The sequence below is a fragment of the Ovis canadensis genome, chromosome 5 (genome assembly GCF_042477335.2).
Source record: "Ovis canadensis isolate MfBH-ARS-UI-01 breed Bighorn chromosome 5, ARS-UI_OviCan_v2, whole genome shotgun sequence".
NCBI classification, from domain to species: domain Eukaryota; kingdom Metazoa; phylum Chordata; class Mammalia; order Artiodactyla; family Bovidae; genus Ovis; species Ovis canadensis.
Genome location: NC_091249.1, coordinates 108,990,969 through 109,006,160, shown reverse-complemented (window position 1 = coordinate 109,006,160; position 15,192 = coordinate 108,990,969). Strand labels below are relative to the sequence as shown.

Sequence of the window (15,192 nt, the reverse complement as noted above, 5' to 3'; positions counted from 1 at the left end):
CCCAGAAGGATGCAGCAAAGAGACATGGAAAACTAATTTTGGTTTGTTATATTTTTAGTCTTGGGTGATAAAAATAAGATGAAGAAAAACTGTTAGCATGATGTAAACAGGAAAAAATCCAAAATGAAATAAAAAAGGAAAATAATAACAAAAAAAGAGAAGATAGTAATTAAGTAGGTTTGAACCCCATCACTACCTGGTTTCAATAAAACAGAATTAAGCTCAAAGCACTCATCTTCTACAAAGTTTTCATACTATATATTTCTGCATTTATTTTCTCTGGTTGCTATCCATTAACATAGAACCAAGAGAAAACAAAAAATTTATAATAATTTACAAGGTTATAATAATAACCATTTAGTTCTACTGAAAAGCCAGCACTCAAAAATGTTTGTCAATTCCACATTGGAAATAATCTAGCTAAACAGCTCTGGCTTAGAGGACACCAGAAAGCATCAAGTTATCAGAGCAACATCATATTCCATGGACTAAAATCACAAACAGTCCAGCATATGAAGAGTAGTTAGTTCCTTTATCCTTCTATTTATTATTATGACAATGATCAGATTCACATAAAGATATGCCATTTTGGTCACTTAAAAGTTAACCAATATCTTTGTGAAGAAAAATATTATTATTTTAGTTTAATTTTCAATTTTATTTTCCTTTTCTAGGCTACCTTATTTTATCCTAATATTTATATTTGTATAAAACTTGTTCCCCAGTCAAACATAATCTTTGTTTTACAAAATATTTCTAAACATCTTTCCTCATAACAAAGGTCCCACAGTCCTTGACCATCCTCAGGGAACCTCTTTGAGAGATTTAGCTATAAAAAGTAATTGAAAATGTCAATGATGACTAAATATTTATGCTCATTAATCTCTCAGGCAAAGCTACAAACCTTATAAGATCTAAAGTTAAAAAGCTTGTTTTTAATTTCAACTACCTAAATATTGTTTCAAAAAATATTAACTGCATGTAATTCCTTATTTTAAAAATGGCATTAGGCATAAGAAACACCTCTGAGTGATTGAACAGAGAATGCATATCACTGATTGAGATTTACAGAAGAGAACTCTAATGTTCTTATAAACATTGCCTGTGAGTTAGAGAACACCTCAGTTGGTGAGTAAATCTGCTAGACTTGATCTCAGATGGATCTGAACTAACACTTACTTTGTTGATATCTCTCTGAAATATTTTCCCATCAGACTGATAAAACACAAGGTAAATGATAGTACCAAATCTATAGCAAAAACTTTGCCATGAAAATACAACTTACTGAGGATCAATTTGATTATCATTAACCTATTTTAAAATATAGTGATTAACTATAAATCAGGGACTGAAACCACACTTTTTCTACCAATAGTCATTGTCACTTGATTATCTGTCAAGAAAAGATTCTCTGCATGAATTCTTCAAGTCTTTATCTCAACAGCATCCAACTGTAATGAACAAGCATGCTCAAGGCTAGCCACTCTTTAGCGAACATGTGCTTCAGTTCATGTCAGTTCAGCTCAGTCACTCAGTCGTGTCCAACTCTTTGTGACCCCATGGACTGGAGCACGCCAAGCCTCCCTGTCCATCACCAACTCCTGGAGTTTACTCCAACTCATGTCCATCAAGTCAGTGATGCCATCCAACCATCTCATCTTCTGTCATCCCCTTCTCCTCCCACCTCCAATCTTTCCCAGCATCAGGGTCTTTTCTAATGAGTCAGTTCTTCCCATCAGGTGGCCAAAGTATTGGAGTTTCAGCTTCAACATCAGTCCTTCCAATGAACACCCAGGACTGATCTCCTTTAGGATGGACCAATTGGATCTCCTTGCAGTCCAACGGACTCTCAAGAGTCTTCTCCAACACCACAATTTGAAAGCATCAATTCTTCCGCACGCAGCTTTCTTTATAGTACAACACACACATCCATACATGACTACTGGAAAAACCATAGCCTTGACTAGACGGACCTTTGTTTGCAAAGTAATGTCTCTACTTTTCCATATGCTGTCTTGGTCGGTCATAACTTTCCTTCCAAGAAGACCTTCCTTCCTACATAGACCTTCCTTCCTACATTGAATTATTCTTCTGTGTGCTTCCGCTAAACAAAAAGTTACTAAGTCTCTGGGAAGCCTATACGAATGCTGATCGAAGTGAGGTTGCTGTTTTAAATGGCAATGCATTTCCTATTTCCCCAAACACTCAACACTATGCTCAGTCTGAGTTGTTTTCTTAATCTAGGCATCAAATCTACATACTAAAAGGACAGTATCAGTGGCCCAAAAGGTTTAGGTACTAAGCATTTCAAAAGCAGAAAAACTACTGCTAAAAGTATAAAGGGAAACCAGCCCAAACTTGTGGGCATCAACTTGATATATCCAGGATACACTATTTCCTCCCACCAAGCCTCAGTGGCCTTACTTAACCCTTTTGACAATTATGGGACAAGAAGAACCTAGACAAATGTAATACTACTTCTGTCTTCAAATCACACTTAGCTCTCCTTAATCACTCCCACTAAACTCCATTTCTCCATCAAAGAGAACTCTGAAATGGTGCAATGGTGTTGAGGTGATGAGTATTCTAACAACTGTTTTAAATCTTATAAAATAACAATTTCAGCTGTGAGGAATACCATGACCCAAAGCCTTCCTCCCCACCAGAAAGTTCCTCTATGGCACCAAAGGATAGCTGAGGCAGTTGTCTGGGAAAGAGACAACTACAGATAACAGGGCTACCACACAGCCCTGGTCATCATCTGCCTGTGAGATCCAGGGAGCAAAGAAACACACCCAATCCTCAGGGGTCCAGTTCTCTCACTGGATTTCCCGTTCTCCTGTTCTCCCAGCTTATGAAGCTCTCTCCCTTGTAGAAACATCGGAACACCTCCTTAAACACCCTTCCTCCCAGATCACCAGCTTTGGCCTCCCCAAATAGCACAGAGGCCTGGAGAAGACTCTTGACCATCTAATCTCACCATCTACAGAAGGTCAGACAATTGGCCGGAGTTCTGTTTTGATGACCACACTCTTGAACTATGTGGCAGAAATGCCTGGGAGGACATTCATTAAGGAAAAGAACTTCAGAGGGTCTTTGACAGTTGAACTTGATTCTGCACCATTTTTTCAAACTCCCTTGGAAGACTCAATTTTCTTTATTTGGAACGGATTTCCTCCTAGTCTTTTTTAGATGCGAAGGTCGGAATTTTTTTTTTTAATTGATTCACTGCTCTACCATAAACATCAGTACACAGGTGAGTCAGAACCAGTCAATAAAGAACAGTGACTGCCACCATGATCATCCCACGGTGGGTCAATGAGTCACTAGCGTTCTTTATAGTTTTTTCTTCTTGAGATCTGAAACTTTCAGGAAAGTGAACACTAACTTACAAGCAACTGTGACTTTTCTGACTAGGAAAGAAAAATACACAGTATGATTAAACTCACGGCAAATGTTTTCTATCTCCTTCTAGGGCCCTCAAATGCCAGCCTTTACTCATTCATCCCTTCTCCCCTCAATTCCTTTTGTCCAACCAGACCCACCTGCTTCACCTTTCCAAGCCCGACTCTTGCCTTTCAGCCTCACACAAAAGTGTCCTACTCTCCAGAAGAGATTCATTCCTAAGCCAAAGACTTGCAAGGTATTGACCATTTTGCCTTTTCGATTCCTCCTTACCTTAAATCTCCATATACTGCTCATCTTCATGACTAATTCTCCTAAATCCAGATTTCCCCTTAAGATCTTTGGATTCAGAGTCTTAGAGGCACTCCCGGGAATAATCACCAATAGATTACAACAGTAAATCGGGTTACAGGGGAATCCTGACTACTCTTTTATAGACTCAAAAACCCATATCTATTGCACAGAAATACCAGGGCAATGAGCAACCTTCTCTATAAAAACCACCAGATGAAAACGGAGCTGAACCACCATGGGCTCCAGAATTTTCCTCATTCTTCATTCCTACTTTTCTGTGAATACTCTTAAAGGGCACAAATCCAGGAATTCAAATTAAAAAAAACAAAAAACACTGTTTCTCAGGTCACTCCAAAATTATGGAAAGGTGTGGGAGTATTAGCTCCAGCTCCAACCTCCTACAGTTTTCAAGACATGAGGTAACTAACAGAATATGGCTGCGCTGTCCTCCCTTCAAGTGCCAAGAACCACAGGCCTGATCCAGTTCCATCCCAACCTCTGGGGTAATTCTGGCTAGACTTCTCTGTATTTCAATCTCCGAATGTTTCCACAGAGAGTGTCAGAATGCTGTTGCTTCCTAACAGGAGTGTTAATCAACAGAAATGTAAACTTACTGCTGAAAAATGTTACATGAACATGTTATAAAGACAATCGTACACAGATAAATACGATTTTTGACAACGTGGTCACAATATTCTTTGGACTCCAGAGAAAGCTTGAAGAAAAAAAAAATTATCTCTTTAAGAATTGTTGCCCTGAGGAAGTAACTCCTCCTATACCTTGAGACCAGAGCTCTCACTTACCTAGATCACTTATCTAGACCATCTCTAATCCTGAAAACAAAATGGGAAAAAAAAAGGGAACAAAGCCTTTTAAAATCTTATTCCAACCATTGTTTAAAACTAGTAAATTTTGTGAGCTTCCCTGGTGGCTCGGAACTTCCTTGGTGGTGCAGATGGTAAAACGTCTGCCTACAATGCGGGAGACCCAAGTTCGATCCCTGGGTCAGGAAGATCCCCTGCAGAAGGAAATGGCAACCCACTCCAGTACTCTTGCCTGGAAAATCCCATGGATGGAGGAGTCTCATAGGCTACAGTCCATGGGGTCACAGACAGTTGGACATGACTGAGCGACTTCACTTTCACTTTCCCTGGTGGCTCAGTTGGTAAAGAATCTGCCTGCAATGCAAGAGACCTGGGTTCAATTCCTGGGTCGAGAAGATCTCCTGGAGAAGGGAATGGCAACCCACTTCAGTATTCTGGCCTGAAGAATTACATGGACAGAGGATCCTAGTGGGCTACAGTCCATGAGGTCACAAAGAGTTGGACACGACTGAGTGACTTTCACTTTATTCATTTATTTAATAATTAGAAAACTGTCCCAAGTTTTATTGTTTTTTTTTAACTTCCATATTCTATTATTTTCATATTAGCATGAAACCAAAACTAGATTATTCCCCTTCTTTTCTCTTATTGAGGTTCAGTTCAGTGCCCAGTCCTGTCCGATTCTTTGCGACCCCATGGACTGCAGCATGCCAGGGTTCCCTGTCCATCACCAACACCCAGGGCTTATTCAAACTTATGTCCATCGAGTCGGTGATGCCATCCAACCATCTCATCCTCTGTCATCCCCTTCTCCTCCCACCTCCAATCTTTCCCAGCATCAGGGTCTTTTCTAATGAGTCAGTTCTTCCCATCAGGTGGCCAAAGTATTGGAGTTTCAGCTTCAGCATCAGTTCTTCCAATGAACACCCAGGACTGATTTCCTTTAGGATAGACTGATTTGATCTCCTTGAAGTCCAAGGGACTCTCAAGAGTCTTCTCCAACACCACAATTTGAAAGCATCAATTCTTCAGCACTCAGCTTTCTTTATAGTACAACTCTCACATCCATACATGACTACTGGAAAAACCATAGCCTTGACTAGATGGACCTTTGTTGGCAAAGTAACATCTCTCCTTTTGAATATGCTATCTAGGTTGGTCATTGCCTTTCTTCCAAGAAGCAAGTGTCTTTTAATTTCATAGCTGCAGTCACCATGTGCAGTGATTTTGGAGCCCCCAAAAATAAAGTCTCTCGTTGTTTCCATTGTTTCCCCAACTATTTGCCATGAAGTAATGGGATCAGATGCCATGATCTTAGCTTTCTGTATGTTGAGTTTTAAGCCAACCTTTTCACTCTCCTCTTCCCCTTTCATCAAGAGTCTCTTTAGTTCTTCGCTTTCTGCCATAAGGGTGGTGTCATCTGCATATCTGAGGTTACTGATATTTCTCCCAGCAATCTTGATTCCAGCTTGTGCTTCATCCAGCCCGGCATTTCACTTGATGTACTCTGCGTACAAATTAAATAAGCAGGCTGGCAATATACAGCCTTGATGACTCCTTTCTCAATTTGGAACCAGTCTGCTATTCCATGTCCAATTCTAACTGTTGCTTCTTGACCTGCATACAGATTTCTCAGGAGGCAGGTCTGGTGGTCTGGTATTCCCATCTCTTTTAGAATTTTCCACAGTTTGTGGTGGTCCACACAGTCAAAGGCTTTGGTGTAGTCAATAAAGCAGAAGTAGATGTTTTTCTGGAACTCTCTTACTTTTTTGATGATCCAATGGATGTTGGCAATTTGATCTCTGGTTCCTCTGCCTTTTCTAAATCCAGCCTGAACCTCTCAAGTTCACGGTTCATGTACTGTTGAAGCCTGGCTTGGATAATTTTAAACATAACTTGGCTAGCGTGTGAGATGAGTGTAATTCTGCAGCATTCTTTGGCATTGCCTTTCTTTGGGATTAGAATGAAAACTGACCTTTTCCAGTCCTGTAGCCACTGCTGAGTTTTCCAGATTTGCTGGCATACTGAGTGCAGCACTTTCACAGCATCACCCTTTAGGACCTGAAATAGTTCAACTGGAATTCCACCACCTCCGCTAGCTTTGTTCATAGTAATGAACTATGTAGGCCCACTTGACTTCACACGCCAGGATGTCTGGCCCTAGGTGAGTGATCACACCACTGTGATGATCTGGGTCATTAAGATCTTTTTGTACAGTTCTTCTGTGAATTCTTGACACCTCTTCTTAATATCTTCTGCTTCTGTTAGGTCCAAACCATTTCTGTCCTTTATTGTGCTCATCTTTGCATGAAATGTTCCCTTGGTATCTCTAATTTTCTTGAAGTGATCTCTAGTCTTTCCCATTCTATGGTTTTCCTTTATTTCTTTGCACTGATCACTGAAAAAGACTTCCTTACCTCACCTTGCTATTCTTTGGAACTCTGCATACAGATGGTTATATCTTTCCTTTTCTCCTTTGCCTTCCACTTTTCTTTTCTCAGCTATTGGTAAGGCCTCGTCAGACAACCATTTTGCCTTTTTGCATTTTTTCTCCTTGGGGATGATCTTGATCACTGCCCCCTGTACAATATCATGAACCTCGTCCATAGTTCTTCAGGCACTCTGTCTATCAGATCTAATCCCTGGAATCTATTTGTCATTTCCACTGTATAATCGTAATAGGTCTCCCCATCCTATTCTTCTGCCATCTTGATTTAGGATCAGGTTAGCATTAACTGATAGCAGGTGTATGGGGCTTCTGCTAACTGTGCCTAGCAGAAAATCTCCTTATAAACAGCCATTCCAAAAATGGTATCTGCCTGATTCCTGAGAAAGAAATCACTGTTCTTATTCTCTATATGATAATTTCCTTATAACCAATCTTTCTGATTCTGTCTCTTTCAAGTTGAGTTCTCAAGAATCATCTCTAGATAAATAATAATCACTGGTTCTAACAGTTTCTAAAATATGGTATTTATCTTGTTTCAAGACACCTTTTTGGGGAAGTTGTCACATACAGAACTTTTCCACCTCTGCTTTCCAGTTAACAGCTGGACTGGTTTCTAGTTACAGCCTCAACCTTATACTACTAAATGATGTTAATATTCGAATCCTATATACTCCTGTTTCCCTTAACTGAAATAAAGATGTAAGACAGAAAGGTAAAAGCAGAATTTAACTTATATCCTATCATGTAAACTATTATCTTTCATTTTAAAGGTTTTTTTCTCAATGTGGTAAGTTATTTCAGAACAAAAGAAAACTACATAGGAACACAATGCAGAAAGCTCACATAGATGACCTTTGATAGATGCTAAAAAATGTTTTTTCTAAACAAATGCTAAAAAAAACTTTTTTTTTTTTTTAAACAAATGCATGCCTATAGGATTGGAGTAGGAAATAGCAACCCACTCCAGTATTCCTGCCTGGGAAATCCCATGGACAGAGAAACCTGGCAGGCTATGAGGTCTAAAAGAGCTGGACGTGACTGAGCACACACAGGCACATACCTAACAGGATAACTGCTACCTGTAAAGTTAAAATGATGAAATCACAATTTTATACTGCCTTATAATTCATGAACATCTAATTCATTATCCAGACTTCCCATTTTGGAAGCTGAGAAATACTTTCACTTGGAAACCAATCCAAAAACAAAAATAGTTTTATAAAGACAGGAAAGCCCTCCTTGTTAGATTACACACCAGGATGTAGTATTAAAGTGATTCTTGGGGGCTTTGCGAAAAATAAAACTTTTTAAATTGTGTTTTCAGTGCTGGGGCTTCAAAATATCAATGCTTTTCCACCCTCTGGAGATTTTCGTTGGGCCATACCACAAACTAGAAAGCATTTAAAAATAGATACACACACATATGGAATTTGCTTATCTGGTAAAGTTCTCAAAAGCTCCCTCCTGGTGAATCCTTTTAGTACACTAAAAAGGAAGTGTAGATTCCTAGACCCAACTTCAGACCTTCTGAATCAAATCCGGAGGGTGAGCTCTGCTTCTACACTTCTTAACATAAATTTAAGTTATTCTAAAATGCCCTAATCTTACGTGCAAGTGAGGACAAACAAAACTAGGCAGTCATCAAATAATTGCTTGCCCTAATCTAGTGAAAGTGAAGTCGTTCAGTCATGTCCGACTCTTTGCGACCCCATGGACTGTGGCCTACCAGACTCCTCCATCCACAGGATTTTCCAGGCAACAGTACTGGAGTGGGTTGCCATTTCCTTCTCCAGGGGATCTTCCCAACCCAGGGATCAAACCCAGGTCTCCCGCATTGCAGGCAGACGCTTTACCCTCTGAGCTACCAGAGAAGTCCCTGTACAAAAGATCTACAGAGTTTCTATTTTTTGTTTGGTTGGTTTTTGGTAATACAGCAATCACTACTTCTGAATAGTTTCACTTCAGCCTGCCTAACAGAACCTAATAGCTACTACCAAACCAACCTTGACTACTAGTCCAGCACATTCCTCTCCCCATTAAAAAAAAAAAAAAAAAGGCACCAAATATCCAAAGCCAGACTGGATGTCCTGTCTTCAGCATAATAGCCAGCAGTCCCTACCAAGGGCAACACCAAAAATATCTCCTGAGCCAAATGGAAATTCTTGGCAATAATGTCTCTCCTTGTAAGCCCTTTCTGGAGATCTGCATATTAAATGAACTGCAGCAGTGACAGGTTAACACAGGATAGTCCTCAAATAAATCCATTATCAGCAGGTAGAAAGCAGGGTCCAAGAAAAGTGAGCCATTCCAGCAGCAAGTTTTGACAGAAAACACAGAAAGCAGAAAAGGCCTCACTGGGATAGAAGAGTATTGAAAACCAAATCAGCAAAACAAACTAAATTTGCCTCCTTTACAAATTTACCTCTTTTCAGGGAGAGAAATCACTGACAAGATTTTAACTGAAAGATACATGGCCCCGACTTACTGAAACTTTTCAATAAGCGGTCACACCTCTCTCCAAACATAGAGATACTTGACAAAGCGTAAGTGGTGACAATTTTATTAAAAGAGAATGAATGTGTAACAAAAGCCCACGCCATACTTGATAAACCCTCCAATGATAAATTCTATGGGTAATGAAATATTCTGCACCAGAAGACTGAGACCTATGAGAGAATTAGATGACATATTCTTTGCCCTCAAAAGGATTAAGTACAGAGGTAAGTGTACTTTCCACTATACCATGTCCTGTTTGAAGACACTAGAAAATTCTACAGCTATTCTTCAAAAGTTCCGAAATAATGAGCCTTCCTTAAACCCAAAAAGCACCTCAAAGTGCTAGGACCTAACTTCTTATTGAGGCTTCCCTCGTGGCTCAGTGATAAAGAATCCACCTGCCATCTAGGAGACTGGGGTTTGATCCCTGAATCAGGAAGATCCCCTGGACAAGGAAATGGCAACCTACTCTTGTATTCTTGCCTGTGAAATCCCATGGACAGAGGAGCCTGGCAGGCTACAGTCCCCAAGGTCACAAAAGAATGAGACACGACTTAGCAACTAATCAACCAATTTCTTGTTGACTTTAGATGTTAGTTTCTATTCCCCTTGCTAAAGGATGCTAGATAAGGTTCCAGGGAGTAATTATTACATTAACTAAAATGACACACTGCTAAACTATCTGCAGCACAGACTGAAAATCTGCAAGACAGGACAGGATTAGAAATCCAATTTCCTACATGAAAGTTGAAGCACTGCTTCTTTTTTACTCTCCTCTCTGGGATTTTTTCATTGCCCTTCCAAATATGACAATTTGCAAATATTCACATCCAGAGGAACATATTCTAAAACTATTCTAAGATGGGAGAAAAGGCTCCAATTTAAAGACTTGAGAATGTACTTTAATTCTATAGGCACAGGTTCACTAAATCAGCTAGCAATGATCTTAACCAAATACGTGATTCAGCCTTGTTGAAAGGAGTTTTTTGTTTGTTTGTTTGTTTTAATTTAGAGGAAACTTCACATTTGAAATCCTACCAACACGGAAGCTCCAAGCTTTGTACCTAGAACACAGGATGAGCCTTAGGATACTCACTGGAAAGGATTTAAGAATCTGTATTAAACATACTTTGTATACCAAAGGACTGGATGTTCTCTAACCTTCCTTTTAGCTCAAATCGTCCTTATTTTTTCTTTGCCAACTTTACCAGACTACTCTTAGAGCCTCAGTAATTACAAATAGAACCTGGATGAGAAAATTCAGAATTAAAGCTGTCATCATTAAACCTAATTAAACAGTACAGACAGGAAGATGGCAGTAGAATAAAGCATTCTGAATTAGGGACAGGGAGAATATAATTAGTAGTTCGCAGTCCCAGGAATGAAAACAGCATACAACAAAGTCTGGCTCGAGTTTGGGACATAGTGGACAATGTCTCTGTCTCCCGGGTGGCAAGTGACCCACCCTAACAGAGGCAGACTCTGCCTTCTATTAATGCGACAAACTCTCTACCTTAAGTAACCAACCACCCGCAGGAAAACACATGTCCACTAGGAGAGTGAACTCTCCCATTTCAGCGTGAATTCTCCCTTGCTGGCAGTTTTCCTACTTTCTGTCCCCAAAAGGGAATCTATATACTCAACACCGCCAACTGAAAGGCATCTCACCCCTACATGGCACTTGTGGTCCAAACAAAAGCCACGGTTTTAAGGAGGGTGGTACGGATTCGCTCCCTTCGGTCAGTAAAGGGCTATGACTGTTAGCCGAACCTCCTGCAGGCTCCGGCTTTGGACACTCGCCTCAAGTCACATTGTGATATCACCGTGACGGCCCCTTGATATTTAATGAGTCTCGACTGAAAATTTAAAAACCGATCTTATTGGGAGCCAGGGAGAGGAAGCTTGAACCTCCTGCGGAATGCCTCCGCAACAGACGGGGAGAGCGGCAATGCGGGCAGGAACCTCCCCGGCGCCCAGCCGGGGTGATCCAGCTTTTCTGCAAGTTTTTCTCTACCTTCCACTGAATTAACCTAACAAGCCCCCACACCCACCCAGCCCTATCAGGAAAAGTCACGCCGGCAACTCGCCGAAAGGCAGGGGGACAGCTCCGGGAGCGCCACCCAAGTTGAGGGTTTGACCGCCCTTTAACCCTTCCCGCCCCAAAGCCCACTCTGCACCCGGGGCAAACCCAAGCTCTGCCAACTTTCCCGGCAGCCCCTCCTCCAATGCACCGCAGCCCAAACTTTGCAGCTCGCCCACCTGGCTGCGCAGAGGAGCGAGGTGTCCGGGACACCGGGTGTCCCCATCCGGGACGGGCGGTGGCGCTGACCTTCACGCCAGCAACCCCGGCCCTCGACCCCCGAGCCTGGCGATTGCCGCCTCTCGCCCCCTCCCCCGAGCCTCCAACAGCCTCCCCCCAGGGTCCCCTACACCAGCACCGCCCGCCCCCCCACCTCACCGCAAAACCTCTCGTGGGAAAGCTACGCTGGAGGCGGCTGCAGCTCACCCTCGCGTGTCACGACTCCCCACGACCCTCTGGGCCCCGGGAGAGCCCGGCTCCCAGCCCCGGCCTCCCTCCGGCCGCGCCTACTCACCATTGGTGAAAGGCTCCATTATTTGCGGCCCCCCCTGCCCCGGGCCGCGGCTCCTGAGAGCGGGAGCGCGCAAGCTTCCTCCTCCGAGAGCTCCGAGCGGCCCTGCGCACTGAGCATGCCCGGCGCGGCGCCCAGGGCTGCCGGGGAGGTGCCGCGAGGGGCGGCGCCGCTCCGCCCTCTCTGGGATCCGCCACTCCGGGTTTTGCAGACAGCTGCAGAGAGAGCCGGGGAATCTAGCGGGGCGGCTCCTGGGAGGCGGCGGGCCTGGGAGGGGCGTGTCCAGAACAAGCCCCGCCCCGGGCAGGAAGGCCGACCGGCTCACGCTCTCGCTCTCTCCGGTCCAGCGCTCGGAACCGCGCTCAGTCCCTTTAAAGCAAACGGGATGGTCTGTTGCGTCTGGCAGGTGTCCCGGCTGTAGACGGTGGGAGCCCGGCACCACGCGCGTAACACATCGCCCCACGGAGCGGACATTCCAGAGATGGGACGAGAAACATAGGCCACAGACGAGGCTGAAACACACGCCCCTCCTGTTGAGCCTTCAGTTAGGGTGATGGGAGGCAGACCCAGTGGGGTCGCTGGTTCGGATGGCTGGGTGAGGACAGAGACCTGGGTGGGAGGTGGCCACGGGCGCCGAGATCTGAAGGCAGAGTAGGTAGCAGACTGCGGGTGCAGGGCGCTCCGCTGAGTGCCCAAGCTTCGAGTTTCCCCGGGGGAGTCCACCTCCCTTCGGCAAGGCTCCAGGGAACAGGCACTCTGTGTCGTCTCCTTAGGCTACTCGCTCTCCGCACAGTGGTCCCAAGCGATCGATGGCCTGGAGACTGAAAGGGGGGCTACCGCCGGGGGCAGGCACCCGGGGTCCTGTCCCCGGGCGGCTAGCGGGTTTGGGGGCGCCGCCTCTACCTCCCGGTGCAGGCAGATGACAAAACGCGGCGCTGGATCCGCCCGGGCCAACTGGCGCCGCAGGATGTGGGCAGAAGGCCTGGCCCCGCGGAGCCTGAAATCAACACCTGGCGAGGCTCCCCCCTCCACCCCCCTCTCCCCCAGGGTGTCGCCTTTGCGGCCCGGCCGGGAGGAGCTAGGCCCGAGAAACGGAAACTCCCTCGGTCGCTGCCCCGCCCCGCCCGCATCCAGCGCCCCAGCCTCCAGCAGCCCCCCAGCCATCACTGTTTCCGGCGTCAAACCCCGGGCAGGGCCGGCGAACCTTTGGGACGGAAACAACCCGGGGGGCGCCGTGAGCCTCGGGGAAGCTCGGCTGGGCCCCCGGCTTCTTCATCCCTTGCTCAGAGGATGCATCGCCGCCACGGCGCGGAGATCGCAGCCCTCCCAGGGCGCGGCTACCGCCCCACATCCCCTCTCCCCTCCTTCCCCCAGCGCAGCCCTGGCCCCAGCAGCAACTTGGCTCCCGCGACTCCTCCCGGCGCCTGGCAACTGTCACAGGCTCTCTTCTGAGGCTGTCAACAGCAGGGCGTCGCGTGCAAACAAGCTGGAAGAGAGCGCAAACAGCCTGGGCGAACGGGGACGGCCGCGGCGCTGTTTGACCCGAGTGGGAATTTAGAAATTAGGTTTCGAAGAAGTAAAAGCTGCGTGCAATTATTGTATTTTGCAGTGTTTCATTTTAAAGTGTCGATCGTATTAAATCGCCCACTTCCGCTTTAAAACCTCCTGTGGATACCAACGACACTTAGAATAAAATTGAAACTCTTTGCCTGAACTCTGGGACCGCATCTCCTACCTGTGCCCACGATGCTTTGTGTACGGAGGCCCTTATGGCTGTTCCTGAAAGCCGCCAAGTTACATCCAATCATTCCTGTAACGCGTTCCTCGTGGATGAACTGTTGCTTCTGCCTCGTGCTTTTCCCTGCTTATTCCTTCTTGTCTTTCAGTGCTCAATTCAAATGTCATCTCTGCAGAGCTCTTCCCTGACCCCCCCTCAAAGGAAAATAGGTCCAAACATGATCTGCTAAGTAAAGACTGACCCCTGCTTTATTATCTTCACAGCACTGTCTAAAACAATGTTTTTGTTCCTTCTTTCATTATTATCAATCTCTCTTTCCAGAATGCAAGCTCCAGGAAGACAGGGTCATTACCTTCATAAAGGGCTGTACCCTAGGATTTGTGAATGGATGCCACAGTATTTAGCGTTCTAGGTCTTTTGCAGTGTTGAAAACCCTTCCAGAGAACATTTCTGTATTGAGTGATGTGTTTGTGGTCAGTACAGAGAAGGTCTGTATCATATGACATTTCAAAGCTCTCCCCTCTTCTCTTGGTTTGTTAGTTAGTGTTAGTTGCTCAGTGGTGCCCAACTCTTTGGGACCCCATGGACTGCAGTCCACCAGGCTCCTCTGTCCATAAGATTTTCCAGGCAAGGATACTGGAGTGGGTTGCCATTTCCTTCTCCAGATGATCTTCCCAACCCAGGGATCGAACCTGGGGCTCCTGCACTGCAGGCAGATTCTTACCAACTGAGCTACATGGGAAACCACTTCTCTTAACATTGTGTTAAAGATAATCAGAGCCCTTAGGCTGCCTCCTCAGCAACCCCTCCCCCTTCCCCCTACACCTGTCTACTTAAAACCAATAATAGGAAGTGAATCACCAGGGCTGGTACAAAAGTGTTCAAATATTATATAGTATTTGTAGTGCTGGATTTTGTTAAAAGGACCCCACACATTGTATTGCTTAGAAGGAAACTCTTACCTATATTTTCAGTTCAGTTCAGTCGCTCAGTTGTGTCCAGCTCTTTGCAACCCCATGGACTGCAGCACACCAGGCCTCCCTGTCCATCACCAACTTCTGGAGCTTGCTCAAACTCATGCCCATTGGATCGGGGATGCCACCCAACCATCTCATCCTCTGTCCCCTCCTTCTCCTCCCGCCTTCAATCTTTCCCAGCATCAGGGTCTTTTCCGATGAGTCAGGGTCTTGTCATGTTCCTTTGGAGTTATTTTTGCAGTCAAAGCACTTAGAGATATTTACAACTCCATAGCTTGTTAAATCTCCTCACCTCACCTCACCCGTAAGCTGGAGTCTGTCATGCTTTTAAGTGTGAAACACATTAGCTTGTATTTGGTTTTAAAGACGTCAATTCTGCAGAGACTTGTAAAAATGCTTCACCATTGCACTAACAAAT

General features: G+C 44.7%; 1 protein-coding gene across 1 annotated transcript in view; it reads right to left on the bottom strand.

Moving 5' to 3' along the window:
- LNPEP (leucyl and cystinyl aminopeptidase) overlaps nt 1-13,382 on the bottom strand; it is a 100,078-nt gene extending 86,696 nt beyond the window's left edge. Inside the window, exon 1 of the mRNA XM_069592644.1 lies at nt 12,063-13,382. Within this exon, the coding sequence (XP_069448745.1) occupies nt 12,063-12,081 (19 nt within the window). The 5' untranslated portion in view covers nt 12,082-13,382. The remainder of the gene's footprint in view (nt 1-12,062) is intronic.
- Nucleotides 13,383-15,192: the final 1,810 nt, after the last annotated feature.